Below are 16,716 nucleotides of genomic sequence, written 5' to 3' on the forward strand. Positions count from 1 at the left end.
TTATGGAGCTTTTCTCCCCAGGACTCAATTGAAAATGGGTTCATCTTGGCCCAATGGACTATCTGGTAAACCAACTGCAAATAAAATAAAACTAGTAAATAATAAATTAAGGAATGACTTACGAAAGTTATGCTGAGCGTAGATTAAATTTCTCTCTCTCATATTTTGCAGAGACATTCCATAAGTGGACCTATATCGACCACAAAACCCTTGTCTTCATTGGCAGATAAGCGACCGAGCTATGCTGAAATTCCTGTTCCAGGTACAGTTTGAGAGTTTACTTTCTAATATTGTACTGGTCCTTTAGGTTTTAAAACTAATTTGCCAGGTATCTTCCACTAAAATGCTTGATTTTGACAAAATGTTATTTTGAGTAGACAGTCACTGTGAGAGTTAATGTACAGAATTTTTAATGTGAGGGAAGGGAGAATTGTTCTCCCACTCTCCTCACCCCTCCACCAGGTCTTGCACAGTGAATCCCCTACAGTCACTCATTTGACCCCTTTGTTTGTCTCTCAGGGGTGAGAGCCCTCTGGCTTATTAGCTGCGTGGCTGTGGAGGGCCTAAATAGCCCACTCATTGGGTCTGGAAAATGAGAGCCAGGCAGTAGGGAAGTGGGCCAGACTGACAGACCTGGTAAACTCCCCTTCTCTTGGATCTTCTTGACCCTATAGTAGCTAACTAGAGCTCTGCTTGTTGTTCTCTGTCCCTACAGGGGGGCCATGCTTAGCTCTGCACACATGCTAACCCTGGCTTCTAGGCAAAGCATGCTTTGCAAGCGTGAGCTCTGTGGATTCAACACCAAGCGCTTCCTGTGGGCCCCAACAAAACAACAAGCTAGACCCCTCCACTTCACTAGGTCGGGTGAATGCTCTTCTCTTTACAATGGCAAGTTGTCTGAGTTACAGTAAGGTTTTTATCCCTCTTTGCACTGTAGGAGTGTGGAGAACTGCATTTTTTTAAATGTGTTAACAGGTGAAACTGTATAAAATAAGTATGCTACGCACCTGATTTTATGCCTTAATTCTGTGCATCATCACCTGTCACTGCGCAGTGATTTATACTTCAGTATAAAGCCCTGGTATCCAAGTAGAATGTTTTTATTGAGGTTGGTGCCTATAGCTTTGCTGTTGTCTGTCAGTGTTACCAGTATAAATATTTAACATGCAAGCATTTGGTACTATCTGCTGCACTCCTGTTTACGTGATATTTGTTTTTTTTTTCTGACTTTGATGCCACTGGTGTTACCTCTGCAGTCCATAGCTGTAGATTTTCTGGGACTTTATACTGTATCATCCTCTGGTTGGTATGCCATTGTGATCCAAGTCTTCATCTTTGGACATCTGGAGGGTTAAATAGAGGCATCTCCCGAGCATCTATTCTTGGGATGGTGACCTTGGGTTTGGTTTCTTAACTCTGCAATTTTCATAAGGTAGTTGATGCCTCACAGGCATGAGAGGAGCAAACTACGTTTTTCAGAACAAGCTGCTCAGTGTGAACTCTTACTTGGCAGTGACTCCAAGCTACAATTCCCAGAGCAATCTGCTCAGTGTGAACTCTTATTTCCGCATCGACTACAAACTTATTCCCAGGACAGTCTGCTCAGTATAAACTCTTGCTTAGGCAGTAACTTCAAGATGCCTTTCTGTACTGTGAAGAGTAGTTGTCCATTTACCTTCTGAGGGCTAGGCTAGTCTGTACTAGCCCTTCTGCAAGCCTTCAGCCTTCTCAACCCCCTGCTAGGTTTTATATGCTATTATGGCTTCCCACAATCGTGGTAATCCAGTTTTCCCCACTGACCTATTTATATCCCAGTATCTAAATACTGTGGCTATAGGAGGCAAGAGACAAGGATCAGGGCAGTCATCCTGTAAACAGTCAGTAGATTTTTCTTCTGGTACTGATCCCTCCAACTGTGGGCCATCAGGAATTGTGGCAGCATTTTCTGCACATGTATTTGCTTACATGGGTGCATACTCTGACACAGCTGCTGTTTGTAGGTAGAGAGTGGTGCTCTTTTTGTCATGCTTGTTCCCCTTGTGTGCATCTACTCACAAAAGTGTGTGCCTGCAGTCTAAGCCACAGGTGTCACTCCTGCCATTGATGCTTATGAACCTGTAATCATGGGCTAGGCAACCAGGCATTGGCCACTCAGTTCTACTCCTTCCTGGCCAGTTCCTGCAAGGGTTCAGGTTCACTGATCAAGCTTGGCTCCTGTGAGTCATAGTCAAGGCTTCATTACTGTCTGCCACAGAGCTGTCTTCCTGCTGGATCATAAAAAAATCTGTTCAGTTTATAGAACGTACATGAGTTGAGGCATAATGATAATGAACCTGCAGTTAATCTTCGTGTGATTGCTAGGCATTGTGCTGCCTTGCAGGCCTAATGTAATGCTTGCAGCGTAGTGTCTCTAACCAAGTAGTCCTGTACTTCTCTGTATGGGCTATGTATGGCCCCTCTTGAAAGGCACAGGAATGGATTTAGTGTGATTTTTTTTCATTTCAAGCCTTTCCCATGATAAAAGTTCTTCATCTTTTTCTGTATTAGAAGAGATATAAATCCTTCTCTTGGAAATGAGCAAACACAACAAATTTTCCTGCACTGGTTTCGCTCCTGAATGTGGTGTTTTTGGGAAGGGTCTTGAGTTCATAAAGTTCATCTTGGATTGGCCATTTGCTGAATTTTCTTCACCTAAGAAACATTTAAATATTTACCCACAGCAGATTGAGACAGCACATTTAGGCATCTTATGCCAAGCATATCACCCAGGGTTGCCAGGCGGCCCTGTTTGAGCAGGACTGTTCTGGGATCAGCAGCCCGATTGAGTCCTGCATTGCCGGTTAAAATCCTGGCGAAACAGCCTCCACTCTGTTTTTTTTTTTATTGGCCCATATGCCGATATAGGAGCCAAATAAAAAATCGCAAAGTAAGGCCACTTCTGTTTAATGTGGAACTGCCTGATGTTCTGCGTTAAAGACCTTTTTTTTTCTTTGGTCCGTACCTGTCCCTTTACAAATCTGGCAACCCTGATATAACCTTGACCCTACCCTTGGGAGATCAGAATGAAGGAAGCCATTTTTGGATTTTGAAAGCGTCTTGTTTCTGGCCAGCACCAGTGATTGCTGACCACCTGGACTAATCAGCACTACTAAAAGAAAGAAGACTTTCAAGAAGAGATTGCCCTTTGGAGCATCAGGTCATGCACACTCATCAAAATTTCTTAAGCAAACTTTGTCCTAGTCAGTTCGCCATCAGTCTTGAGCATTTTCTCATTAAAGTTCTCCCAGAAGAAGGTCAGTTTTTCAAGATTATCCCAGCCTAGAGAGCCTTGATCTTGGAAATGAGTGTCCTGGACAACACATGAAATTATCCCCCTTCCCACCTTTGTGTCACAGAGGGATGAAACCTGAACTGCAGCTCAGATTACTTGAAATAAATTAGTGGTTCAGGCACTGGAGGAACTAGGTGGGGGGGGGGGTGTTATTGGCTGATATTGGTTGGTGTGTTGGGGGGGGGGGATTCTGTTCCTCTGCATAGCTGGAACTTTCTGCAGAAGACATGTATGATATGCAACATATGGGCTAGGGATGTGTGCTTAGATCTGCTGATTCAAAACAGTGTAAATAAACTGTTCACACATCTGGAAATTAGAGTGCATAAAAACAGTTTTACCCTTCAAGGAAAGCTTTGTCTGCTGCATATACAGCAGTCTAGAAGAGAAAAAAATGTAAGAGTGTGAAGTGTTTTATTGACTTTCAATGCCTTTAATTTACAAAGCCTTTGAAAGCCAGTAATTAGCATTGTCAGAAAGACAGCAGACAGAAATGAAGTGTCCCTCTGTAAAGCTAATGTTTTTAAAAGCTGTAGGATACTTTGTTCTTCTACACTTTGTAAATGTTGGAAAGTCAAGTGTCTAGTAGCATCTCTTTTACCTTCTGCTTTTGTTTTTTTTTGGCCAGGACTGTCGGCTGTTAGTCACTTGCACAAGGCTTGATCTTAACAGCATTTCTCTACCCTTAATCGGTTGTTAAGCATCCGTGCTAAGGATGTCCTTAACAGGTTCATTTTTTTTTCCCAATTTCAGAGTGCAGTCATAGCACTCCATGCACTAGAAATCTACTGTAATAAATGGCAAAGAGATCCAGTTAGCATCTAATGAGCAGGATTTATTGGATCTTTTCTTTCTTTTGGAATAATACCACTACTCTCTTCAAGGTTTCTTTTATTTCCCCATTTAGACATTTATCATTTCCACTGCCTTAGTGGCATTTTGGGTTATCTGCCAAGGTAACCCAGTATTGGCCAGCTTTCAAACTCCCCACCCTGTGTCCTCCTGTGATAGCCGATCGGCTGAGCATATCCTGAGAGGGAAGCCTTCAGCTGTCACAGGAAGTGAGTGATGTTCTTTGTAGTCTGTGTTGCAGTACTGATTCTTGGGTCTTCTACCCTGAGCTGGCCCAGTTTCCAGAGACTTTGCATCATCCCTAGCCAGTAGACGTCTGGGGACAGATGTTGAGACATAAGGGTATAAGAGGGACATTTGCTGCTGCCATCTTCAGTTCTTTCTAGCAGATGTGGTATGTTTTATCAGACACTCGCAGTGCAATGCTCTGCTTGTTGTCTCCAGAGTTCCTTCCAAACTGCTTTCAGATAAGTACTCTACTGGGAAAAATTTTCTTTTGATTAATGTTTAAAAAGGTCAATAACTGAAGTCTGAGAAACAAATCTGACACAATGACTATTCCTTTTGTCTGTTTTGTTTGGGGCCTCAGAGTGACATTTCTAGTTGTCAGGATTGTGCTAGGTTTTGAACTGTGACCCTTAAGCATAGGGCCAAAGTCCTCACAGCCCACCTGGAGTCCTCACACCTAGTTCCTTCCATTTCTTCTCATTCCTCAGCTTTGGCTACTACCTTGTCCAAGAAACACAAAGATAAAAGTTGAGAGAAAAGGACTCTGTGGATGACCGTGAGCTTTCTGTGTCTGTGTTAAAGGCAGATGACAACTCAGGTGAGGTGCTTATACAGCCCTATGGTCCAACAACTACTAGGCATGAGTCCTTTGGTATGATCCCTTGCGGGGCCTCCATAGCAGCAGGCCAATCAGTTTTGGTGTCTCCAACGCTAACATTGGTTAGGTCTAAAGCAGTTGTGTGGGTTTTGGCTACCAACATCCAAGCATTGGTTACAGAGGGAGATGGTATGTCTTCCTTGGCTGTTGGGCATGAACCAACTTCAGGAAACAGGGGTGTGGTCACTGTTACCTGGCATGTACCATGGTCCTCTTTTCTAAATGGATGCCTAAACCTAAGAGATCAGTCAACTTGCTTCAGTCTACTACCCAGTCTTTAGCCATTACTACCGGGTTTGAAAAGTTAGGACTTTCTTAACGTAGCCCAGAAATCCATGGCCTTTATGAAACCTAGAGAGACCAGTCAGACACAACTGCCTACCCCTGAAGCTTCTCCAGTAAAATGAGAAGTAATGTTTCCTTGTAGGAGGAATCTGACTCTTCAGGATCTGAGGATAAGGAAAAATTGTCTTATTTTGCACACCTCCCCCTCAGTCCTGTCCTGATTCTGACTTAAATGAATCCTTCTCTTCTGCCCCCTCCTTCAAAAATTTTATACTATGAGGATACCTTGCGAAAGATGAGGGAGGCCTTTAATTGGGAGAACAAAGAATTCTGTCAGGCCCAAGCCCATTATAGGCAGCTTCTAAACTTGCCATCTCCCAAACCTCTGGCTGTTCCTCCAGTTCATGTAGTACTAGGTGATGTCTTTGAAGTCATCTCTCTGCACCCAGACTGTCTGACACCTGCCCTAAGGAACCCAGGTAATTTCTGTTGAATGTTTGACACCCACAACCATCTCTACAAGAATCCACAAGCAGATCCTTCAGCAGTGTCCACTGAATCCAGTAAAAGTGCTCCTAAGGGTGCAACTTGACAGAGAAAGTAGATTGCTGGACAGAACTGGCAAAAAGGCATGTACATTTGCTACCCTGTGAGGGCTGTCAGTTTCCAGTTTCACATGTTAAAATACTTGAGTCCTTACAGGAACAAATTAAGACAAAGGACATTGCAGACAGGGTCTTAGAGAGACATACAGGAGACAGAGCAGCATTGTAGGTCTCCAGACATTTTCTAAAATGTGGTTACAATGCATTGGATGCTTCATGTAGAGCAGATGCTACAGGTTCTGTTACTCATAGACTGAACCTGTGAATTGAACCACTGTCTGACCGAGGGAGTAGTGCCATGGGGCCCCAGGGAGGGGGTTAAATGATGTAAGAGGCTGATGTGATCAGGATAGATGTGGGCTGTCAGTCAAACTAGGAGGCTAGTGTTTAGTTCCCTTTCTCTTATTTCTAACATTAAAAGGAAAGCCCAAGTCTCAAATGAGTAGTAGGAAAATAAATCGTATAACTGAAAGTTGCAGTTTATTTGTGCACATCATGAGGAAAAAAGCATTTTGAAACTAATGACAGTTACTGTTTGGATGTGTACACATCTAATGATCACAAAACAAAATTAATAAAATAGAGTGGTTTGTTTCCCATATCTCTGTTTCACCAGATAAACCATACCAAGGTACATGCATTTACAAATTTAGTTTCTTGACTGGCTTTTTCATATTAACAGCAGCATTTAGGGTTAGTTAACTGTTTATGTGCAAATCCTGGGTTAAACAGTACAGGTGTTTTAGCTGTATGATATTTGATTTAGTTTTCTGAGTGCAAGCAATGGAAATGCTTGAGATTAGACCAGGGTAGTGGTAGCCTGATTGTCAGCTTAACTCAATTTTTTCAAGGATGGCGTTTATGTTTCCTTCAAGTGGACTCGGTGAACTTGTCCAGGGTACGGAAGTAGAAACCTGCATGGTCTGGTAAATCACTGCAATGCTTTGCTAGTTGGTTTTTGAGGGTCTCGAGTCTGATGTCATACAGGTGGTGTGCTGCCCTGATTTTGAATTTGTTCACAGGTTTCCATATGTAAAAACAACTGCAGCCATTACACTGTGCACAGTATGTCACAGAAGCAGTGTTGTAGTTAACCAGAACAAGTGCTGTTGATTTTTCTCTTCAGTACTGCGGTCAGGTATTTATTGCCAGACTGCACTGGGGTAAGAATGAGTTCCCCAATGTTTGTTTATGTAACACACGATTGTGGTGGTGTCTGTCAAAGTCTGCAGTGCTCATGGGGACAGGTTACTTTAAAAGGTTTTTATCCCTAGAAACACTGCAAGCAACTCTTTTTGGTTTATTTGAGGTTTTCTGTGCTTTGGGGTTCACATAACCTGCACCTTCAGGAGCCCTAAATGTGCTCCTCAGGCTCTCTCTGAACTGTCTGTAGTAGAGAAAACTGACCATGGATTCTGCATGATGGTGTCTTTCCACTAAAAATCTCCTTTTTGTGCAGGGAAGAAGAGGCACCAGGGTTTCAAGGGATTGAGAGTGTTGTGCCCAAGTGTTTTTTCAGGAACTGTTGGGAGTTTCATCATGTGCAGTTTTGTGAGGAGAATCATTAGCGTGCAGGATGCCATATATCCCGTGGTCCTTAGATATTCCATTGCGGAGATTGTCTGCTTTGGTAGCAGACTATGCAGAGTGTCGGTCAGAAAGGAAATCTTGTCTTGTGGCACGAAGGCTTTTTGTTCTACCAAATCCATCAATGTACCGAGAAAGAGAATTCTTATCTGAGGCTGAATTTGGGATTTGTGGAGGTTGAGAGAGAGGTCTACCCTCTGAAAACAATCCATGGTAACTTGAAAGGCTGTTTTTGCCCTGGATGAGGCAGTTGTCCAATTAAGGGCAAATGTGTACTCCTAATGTTTTGCAATGGAATATAACCAGAATTAGACCCTTGGTGAAAACTCTTGGAGAAGTGCATAAACCAAATGGTAAAGAACAGAACTGGTCGTGCATATTTCCTGCCACAAACAAGAGGTATCTTCTCTGCTCCTTTGCAGTAGCAGCTTGAAGAGAGGGGTCCTTCAGATCTAGTGTAAGCATGTAGGCTCCTAGAAAGATCATGGTTTACAGTTTTTGATTTTTTTTTGTTACTGTTCAGTTAAGCCCCATTTGAGGACAACCACCTTTTTTTTTATCATTTAGCACCTTTATCAAATTCACTTAAGACATGGACAAACGTACATTAACATAAAAGAAAACAAATCATGTTAACATCTTTCCATTTACTTACATTATATTTCACATATATTCATTTTACAACTACCTTTAGTCCAACATTACACAAATTGTTCTATTCCAGACCTCCCTTAAATTTCATTCTTCCTCCAGAACATTATTCTGCATGTATTGTTCCCAAAATGTCCTTTATTTGCATTCCCTTTTGTAAAGATTCTTTTTCTAGTTCTTTTATTTCTGTTATGATATTAAATCCTACAATTACAGGTTATTTAGACTTTGATTTCCATTTTCTAGTAATTTCTTTTTGGCAGCCACTAGAATTAAACTTAACAAGGCCTTCCTATGTCTAGGCAGTTCAGATCCTGTGTCCCAGCTCAAAAGAATTATGTCCTTACTTACAGCCATTTGCTTATCCATGACAGAGTACTGTGTGGGGAATTTTCAAAATCTGCTAACTTGTTACACTCCCAAAACATGTGTTCCGGGTTAGATTTTTCTTCTCCATCCGACCACCAACATTTACCAGCTGCCTGAGGAAAATTCTTTGAAGTCTGCTTGGGTATAAAAAATACCAGTACAAACACTTCCAAGCAAAAATCCTAAACCTTCTGAACTTTGTTGCATACTTGGGAGCCATACAATTGTCCTTCCACTGTTTCCCTTGTAGATTGCTCATCTAATCTCTCTTCCCAATCATTTCTAATCTCTTCTGATTGATTCTTATAGTAATCATGGAGTATTTATGTGCTGTATTTATTGTCCCCTTTTTAAACAACATCTTCTGTTCTAGATTAATTTTAAAAACTTTTCCAGAGTAGGGTTTTGACTTTCTCTTTCCCCACCCCTTTCTCAGGGAAAGAGAAAGTGAAAGCCCTGCTTTGGCAATTGCCTGTATTATGATATCAATCCCTGGTAAAGAAGGCAGTGTCTGGCCTGCAGCTGAAATGTCTTCTTGGTCTTATCCCTCTGTTACCTTTCCCTCTCTAGTTTTTTTCTCCCAATACCTCAGTTCTCTTTCCAGGTTTCTCCAGTAAATTCCATTCTTCTCTTGTCTATTTTTTGTACCCCTACTTACAGTTATCCCCATCAGCAAAATCTCCTTTCTCCATTCTTGTGTTGGCTTAATTCTTAGAATACTTTATGCTACTTCATGAATGTGTAATATTTGTGTGGCTGTTATTCTCCTTAAGGATCTGCATCCAAAATCCCACTTTCTCCTTATATCTTGAATTTCCCATCTGCATCATCATCATCCCTTTCCACTTTGAATTATAACCTTCTGCTTGTGTTATGCACCAGCCTTAAATGTGTAGCTCTAAAATATCCCTTCAAGTAATCCTAAACCACCTTATTCTGTTGGAAGGATCAACTTACCCCACTTAACCCTTGCCGTCTTCCCCTCCTAGTTAAATTCCTTCAACTGTTTATTAACTACTGTCCAGAACTTCTCCCCTGATTGATAAAAATATGCCTGACCTGTATATAAAACTAAAGGGACTAAATTCATTTTCACTGCTTATATCTTGCTATCTATATCAGTACACAAGCTTCCCGTTCTCAATTTTTGTATCATCCTTTCTTTTGTCTCTTCCCATATATCCTTAGTTGCCATAACAAAAGTATTTTTAATCTATACTCCTAGATATTTCATCTTATCGTGTTCCCATAAATATGGGTATTACTAAACAAATTCAGTTGAGTACATAATTTACCACTATAGCCTTTGTTTTATCTTTAATACATTTATATCCTTTTCTGGATTTATCCAGTACAAATATCGTGTGCAAGTAAAGCTATTTTTTCTTGATTAGCATGCCAATTATATCCTTGAATTTCTGAGTTCTTTATTTTCTTTGCCAGTGGCACTAAATATAAAGCAAGTGGCGTAGGGGAAGGAAGACATCCCAATCTGGTTCCTCTGTTCAGACACAACTTATTAGAGAGGAACCCTCCCACTTTAATTCTTGCCTCTGATCCCTCATATGTCCTCCTAATTAACCTTATTATTGTATCAGGGAATGCAGATGCTTCTGTTGCTTTACTCATAAAATCCCAGCTTACTGTCAAATGCTTTCTCTGCATCCAGGCACAACAACATTGTTTATTTTCTTGCATTCTGTTTCTGTTGGATTGTCATTGTTCTACTAATGTTGTCAGATGTTTGCCACCCCTCCACAAAACCACATTGATCCACATGTATTAATTTTGGCAACAGCTTTTCCATTCTTTTAGGTGGTATAGACATATAAACACCTTATAATCATGGTTTAAAACTAAAATTAGTCTATATGAATCTGGGTCTGACATGTCTTTACTGTCTTTAGGTATTAATGCAGCCATAGCTTTCTTCCAAGATGTTAGTGGTTCTCCTCCTTTTAAAATACTGTTAAACAAAGTCTTCCAGATCGTTACACTTTCTTCTCTCCTAACTTCCAAAATTCCAAAGGAATACTATCTGTTCCTGCAGATTGATTATACATTACAGTATTTATCTCACCACCTCCTCCTATCTTAACTGTTAGCTGTTGAGCCTCATTTACCTGTAACCTTGGCATAATTGTCTTCCATAAATATTTCCATTTGAACTCTTTCTTGATTTCTATATTTCTCTGCTTTATACAAATTTTCATAAATTTTCCAAAATGTCTCTAATACCTCTAAAGGATCGGTGTTTATATTTCTTGTCATTGGCTCCCTTAGTTGAGAAACAACTCGACAACCCTTTCCACTTTCTGTTGTCTAAGAAGTTGTGCTAAAAGTTTGTGCTCTGGATTAATCGGAAACAGTTGCTTAACAGCAATTTTTCTAAACTCTTGCATATTATCCAGATGCTCCCTTATTTTCTCTCAAGAGCTTTGAAGTTGCAGCTCTTCTTTTTCCTGAGATTCCCCTTATTCTGCAATACTTTAACCTTTGACAGCCTGTCCAAGTAATTCCTATTACTTCTTTAACCATGTATCTTTGTTTTATTTCCGCCGTAATTTTAAACTCCATTTACATTTTATCCCAGCCACTAGCTATAACTTATGAAGAAACTTCTATCTTCCCTAATAATTCCAATTACCCATTCCATAAATTCCTCTCTTTTAAAGAGGTAGAAGGGAAAAGCACCAGTGTACTTCATTGCCCTGCATTTTTGTCTTAGTTTTTATCAGTGCATGATCTAAAATAGTTATTGGATGTTTGTCGAAGGTTTCAATTAAATGCACATGTTTCTGTGAAGCATAATCTCTATCTATTCTCACCTACTTTTTGTCCAAGTTAGTACTGCTGAATTTGTCTTCCATAGCAAATATTTTCTTAAATTTCTTAGAAATCTACCCTCTTTGTTGTATTTCCCCTTCTAGGTCCCCCTGACACATCCTCACTCATGCAAATCAAGTTCCAGTCCCCACCTGTAAGTAATATTCCCTGCTGAAAGCTGATTTTTCCCTCCAAGTTTTCTTAAGCTCAAGAATAGCAGTTTTTGGTGGAATATAAATACATGCCGGTGTATTCCTCCTCCTTTGCCAGTAGCCCTTACGACCACAAATGTACCATTATTGTCAGGTGGTGCAGCTGTAGCATTGTTGCCTCAGAGCAAGAGGTTCTCCGGTTCGATTCTCGGCTGGGGTGCCTTCTGTGTGGAGTCTGCATGTCCTCCCTGCGTTCGTGTGAATTTCCTCCGGGTACTCTGGTTTCCTCCCACATTACAAAGACATGCATCTGGAGCATTTTTCCCCGGGCCTCCGCTGAAAATTGGCTTCATTCCATGTGGGACTTTCCTGGTTAACAAATGTTAAATAAAATAAAAATAAAATTGTAGTTTTCCCTTCTTCATCATTCTTGGCCCCCCTCTAGCAATTAGTATAATTACTCTCCCTTTTCCTTTGTCTGTGATATTCTACTGAATATCCATCCTGAAATCTTTTTTGTCAAATAAGTTGTTGATCCCACTTATTATACTTGACTTTTTTGTGTTACTTGCACACACTAATAAGGCTGATCTTTATAGAGTTGTTTTTTCCCATCTCCATCTGAACCTGTTTGACATTTTCAGGGCTTTTTGTTTTAATAACACCCCCAAAAATGAACTACATTTCAGAACTCCCCATAACCTATTAACTTACAACAAACACACAAAGCTATGCATGTCTTCAACAAGTTTAACACTCCAGACAGAAACAACTGCCCCAGAATGACAGCTGCAGCCACAGGCATTACCTAACCCAGAATTAAGGTTACCCATGCTATAGTGCATGTCCTAGCCTGTGCTTTTTTTCTTCTCTGTAGTCCCATCCCGATGTTTAAAAAAACAGCTTGTATGAAAACATTAACTTCTAGCAGTGCAAAAATAAATAGAGCTTTGTCCACCACAGCTGAATATAAACACACTATTAAAACAACAAAACGTAAGCGCTTTCACAGTCTCTGACTGCTTCCTCAGACAGCATTAAATAACTGAGTTTCATCTTTTATACACTTAAAAATCAATCAGCCATTAATTGATAACAGTTAAGGCATTTAGTGTCCCTCTGACTTTGCTGATAAGATTCCATAAAAATATCCAACATTTAATTTATCAAAACCTCATTAAAAAAATGTTTAAAAACTTTTTTAAAAAAAAACGTGTATCAACACTTATCTACACATTTTAAAGTGCTTTATATATGTAAATTAATGTCTGAGTGCTCTGTCTTTGAGAAATGGTTTCAGTGATACTGCTGCATTTATGCCTGGTAATGTGTCTAATGATCCACCTTTGCTCAGCTGCTTCGGTCCTATTCTTCACATCACCCTCTCTTATCCCTTCTCTGATAACCTCTAGAACAAAACATTTGAAAGTGTGGTTTCTCCCTTCTGCCTCAACATGCTTGGCCAATGCACTGTTCTCCTTTTTATTAATGATATCTCTGTTGTGTTCTAATATACGCTCCTTAAGCATTCTGTTTGTCTTCCCTATGTAACATACATTTTACACAGAAACTTCTAGCCGTAAGAAAAAGTGCACAGGCTATTTTTAAATAAATATGAATTGTACACTCTTCTGTTAAATGCATAAAATTATTAAGGCTGCTAGGGAAGTTTCTATCTCTTATTCACCAATAATTTCAGTCTTTATTTTTCACTGAACTTGCTTGCCTTTGTACCTTTAAATTTTGCATTTCCCTCAGCAAACAAGGCAAAAAACTTTAAAGGTTAATTGCTTGCAGTTGGAGACAACTCCTCTCCGTGGAAATATAGCCAGCAATTAGAAAAAAATGGTCAACAAAACTCCAGATGCAAGAAAAAATCTTTGTCAGTTTCACTCAACTGAATGTCCAACTGCTTTCAGTTGCAAATTTCTTGACTCCCACCAAACATTTGCTAATGGGGAAAAAAAGCTAACTTCATTGCAGATGCAAGAAACTTAGCATTTCTTTAGCTTTCATCATTTTTTTTTATTTTTCAAGCCCACTTGCTTACAAAAACACTTCTTTATAGATTAAGCCAAGGACAGTCTTCTAAACATTTCCCTTTGTAAAAATAAGAGAAAATAGTGTAATTCTGCATATAATGTAATCAGTGCACATTTACGCCCCCACCCCACCCCAGTAGCCCAAGATCACAGCATATTAACTTAAACTTGCTTTTGCCTAGAATTTATTATCCTGTTATACTGTAAAACTTCTATTTATTATGTCTAAAAATGTCTATTTACTTTAATGTCTTTAACACATGTAACAGTCACTGAAAAGGCTTCCACCCCCATTTAAAATACCCTTGACTACATACTACACAAAACTGCTTTACTGTACTGTTAAGAACAAAAATTGTTTTACGTTTTAGTGCCCTTCTAAACGTTAATGATATAAATTGAGATCTGATGTTCTTTCATTCTTCCTCACCAATAGGGTTCTGATCCCATCCTGTGGTCTGAGTCGGCTACATACACTAGACTTTGGATCCAATTCTCAAGCCTTCTCCCTATACCCATAATGCTCCATACCACTCCCAACACCTCAGATCTCATTTGCTGCCATTGTGGTTAGACATAGGTTCTGCTCTCAAGCTGTAAGTGATTATTTTTTTAGTCAATTTTTTTTGGATAGTCCTATTTCTTTTTTCCTCCTCTTGCTATACCCTTTTACTTCCTTTTTCCTCCAGCATTAGGAGTTGGTGTTTATCTTGTCCTGTATCTTTTACTCTCCTACTCTCTGTCAAATACCATTGTTGGTATATTTTCCTTACCTTTTTAGATAGTTATAACATACCATACCTGGTATTACTTATCGTTCTTCCTTGGGTTTACTCTGTTGTTATTCGTCTTCAAAAATTTTTTTTTGCTTTGCCTTATAAGGTTGTCTGGTGGATTTGATATTTTTTTCTGTAATTGACTGTGTCTGAGAAACCAACAGGGTTCAAGAAGTGCACTTTTGTAGGCGAAGATCCTCAATTCAGATGTCCACAAGAAGTGTTTACTGTTCAGGACCTGACCACCTAATTTCAGCCTGTCCGATATGCTCTACCTTTAATCCCAGAGCATTAACTGGCAGGTGCAGTAAATTAATACTTAGGGTTTTTTTGCCTGCTTCTTCTGGGGCTCAAACCCCCACCAAACCAGCAAAATCTGTTTCTTCTGAAACCAAAAGGAGGTCTCCACTGAAGTCTCTTCGAGTTTTGTCAGAGCCGTTGGACAAAATTAGAAACATCTCAGATCTGACCATTTCGGATCCTAAATTGGGAGCCTTCCTTTGGATTCTAAATGCCTGCCAGATCCTACAGTTTTCCTCCAATAGTGATTTCTCCATTTCCTTCTTACCCCCTCATTGGATTCCAAGACTTCAGATTCAGCCTGCAAGAGCCAACCTCCAGAGTATACAATTAAGCCGATATCTCCTTTGTTGCCAGGCCAAATTTTCCAGACTCTGAAGAAACACTCCAGACCCTCATTGAGGGTCATTTCTCTTTGCACCTAGACACATGGACAGATTTCACAAAAGATTCATGGGTTCTAAGAATCATATCCAGAGGTTACCACATACCATTTTCTCTTCCTCCTCCTACTCAAAAGCGGAAACTTCCAGATGTTGCACAGTTGGAGAGAAGATGCAGTACAAGAAAAACAAAGGCTACTAAAGAAAAGTCATCCAAGAGGTCCCACCCGACCAGATAGGATTCAGAACTTACTCATACTTCTTTTTAGTGCAAAGAAAACAGGGGACCTAAGACCTATTTCGGAGCTAAGGAAGTTAGACAAGTGTGTAAGGAAGACGAGGTTCCGCATGGTCACGGTTCAGTCCATCCTGCCTGTTCTGCACAAGGACGACTGGATGTGCTTTATATATCTCCAGGATGCATACTGTCACGAACGTATAGGCAGGTGATCCAGGAGACATCTACCCTTTCGGCTGGGAGCCAGTCATTACCAATTCAGAACACTGCCCTTTGGTCTCACCAAGGATGTTTACCAAATGCATGGCAATCATGGCAGCTCACTTGAGACTCAAGGGATGCCAGGTGTTTCCATATATCAGTGATTAACTCCTCACCTCCCCATCTAAGCATCGACCTTTACAAGTGAGGGACTACTTGCTCCAGGTTTCCAACACCTCACGCATCTCAATAAACCATGTCAAGTCAAACCTAATCCTGGTACAGACCCTGGAATTCATAGGGGCTGTCTTGAATACTGCAACTCAGGTGGCTTCCTTACCTCTCCATCATATCACATCTTTGAGATATCAGGTTTAGTCTATACTCTCTCACCCATCTCCTCCAGCAAGATTAGTACTATAGACTATGGGATTGATGTCAGCTGCCATAATTCTGGTCCCACTAAAATGAGTTTTGTATGTGAATTCTTCAGCGTACCCCAGCAGTAAAGTGGTCCATGTTTTATCAGCCCTTATCATTTCCCAAAAAACTCACTCCAATCTGCAAACATCATATTGGTTGGATTCAGTCTGACAATCTATTTCTGGGCAGACCATTCATCCTTTCGCCCCCAGTTGCCACAGTGACCATGGACGCTTCACAACTGAGATGGGGGTGGGGCATTTCTTGGGAAAGATGGTCCAAGGCATGTGGTCCCATGTGGAGTTCAAATTGCATATCAATATCCAAGAGATGAGAGCAGTCCTAGTATTGCAAGCATTTCAAGACAGTCTCCTTCTGGGGACTATTGCAGTTCAGACAGCATGTCAGTGGTCTGGTACATCAACAAGCAAGAAGGAACCCAATCTTATCCACTGTGCAGAGAGACCATGCGGTTTTAGGAATAGGTGATTGCTTTAAACTGCTTTCTCATTGCAATGCATATCCCGGGGAAAGACAATTTGCTAGCTGACAGGCTCAGCAGATCCATTCTATTGCCTCATGAGTAGGCTCAAAATCATTCGGTAGCGAATATGATCTTCAGCTGCTGGGGCAAGCTTTGCTGCATCCTATTTGCCTCACCCCTCAACAACAAATGCAGCAAGTACTTAGCTCTGATTCCCCCCTCCAGGGGAGTCACTGAGAGATGCTGTGATTCATGATTCACCCCCAGGTGTCCTGTGTACCTACCCTCCTCCTCTTCTGATTCCAAAGCTCTTACAAAAAGCAAG

The 16,716-nt window shown here is 40.5% G+C and overlaps 1 protein-coding gene across 1 annotated transcript in view; it reads left to right on the forward strand.

Moving 5' to 3' along the window:
• The window catches only part of SPECC1L (sperm antigen with calponin homology and coiled-coil domains 1 like), a 2,326,126-nt gene that overhangs the window by 1,586,104 nt on the left and 723,306 nt on the right, over positions 1 to 16,716 (forward strand). Inside the window, exon 10 of the mRNA XM_044068824.1 lies at positions 172 to 262. Within this exon, the coding sequence (XP_043924759.1) occupies positions 172 to 262 (91 nt within the window). The remainder of the gene's footprint in view (positions 1 to 171; positions 263 to 16,716) is intronic.

The sequence above is a fragment of the Protopterus annectens genome, chromosome 4.part0 (genome assembly GCF_019279795.1).
Source record: "Protopterus annectens isolate FY-2018-M chromosome 4.part0, PAN1.0, whole genome shotgun sequence".
Taxonomy (NCBI): domain Eukaryota; kingdom Metazoa; phylum Chordata; order Ceratodontiformes; family Protopteridae; genus Protopterus; species Protopterus annectens.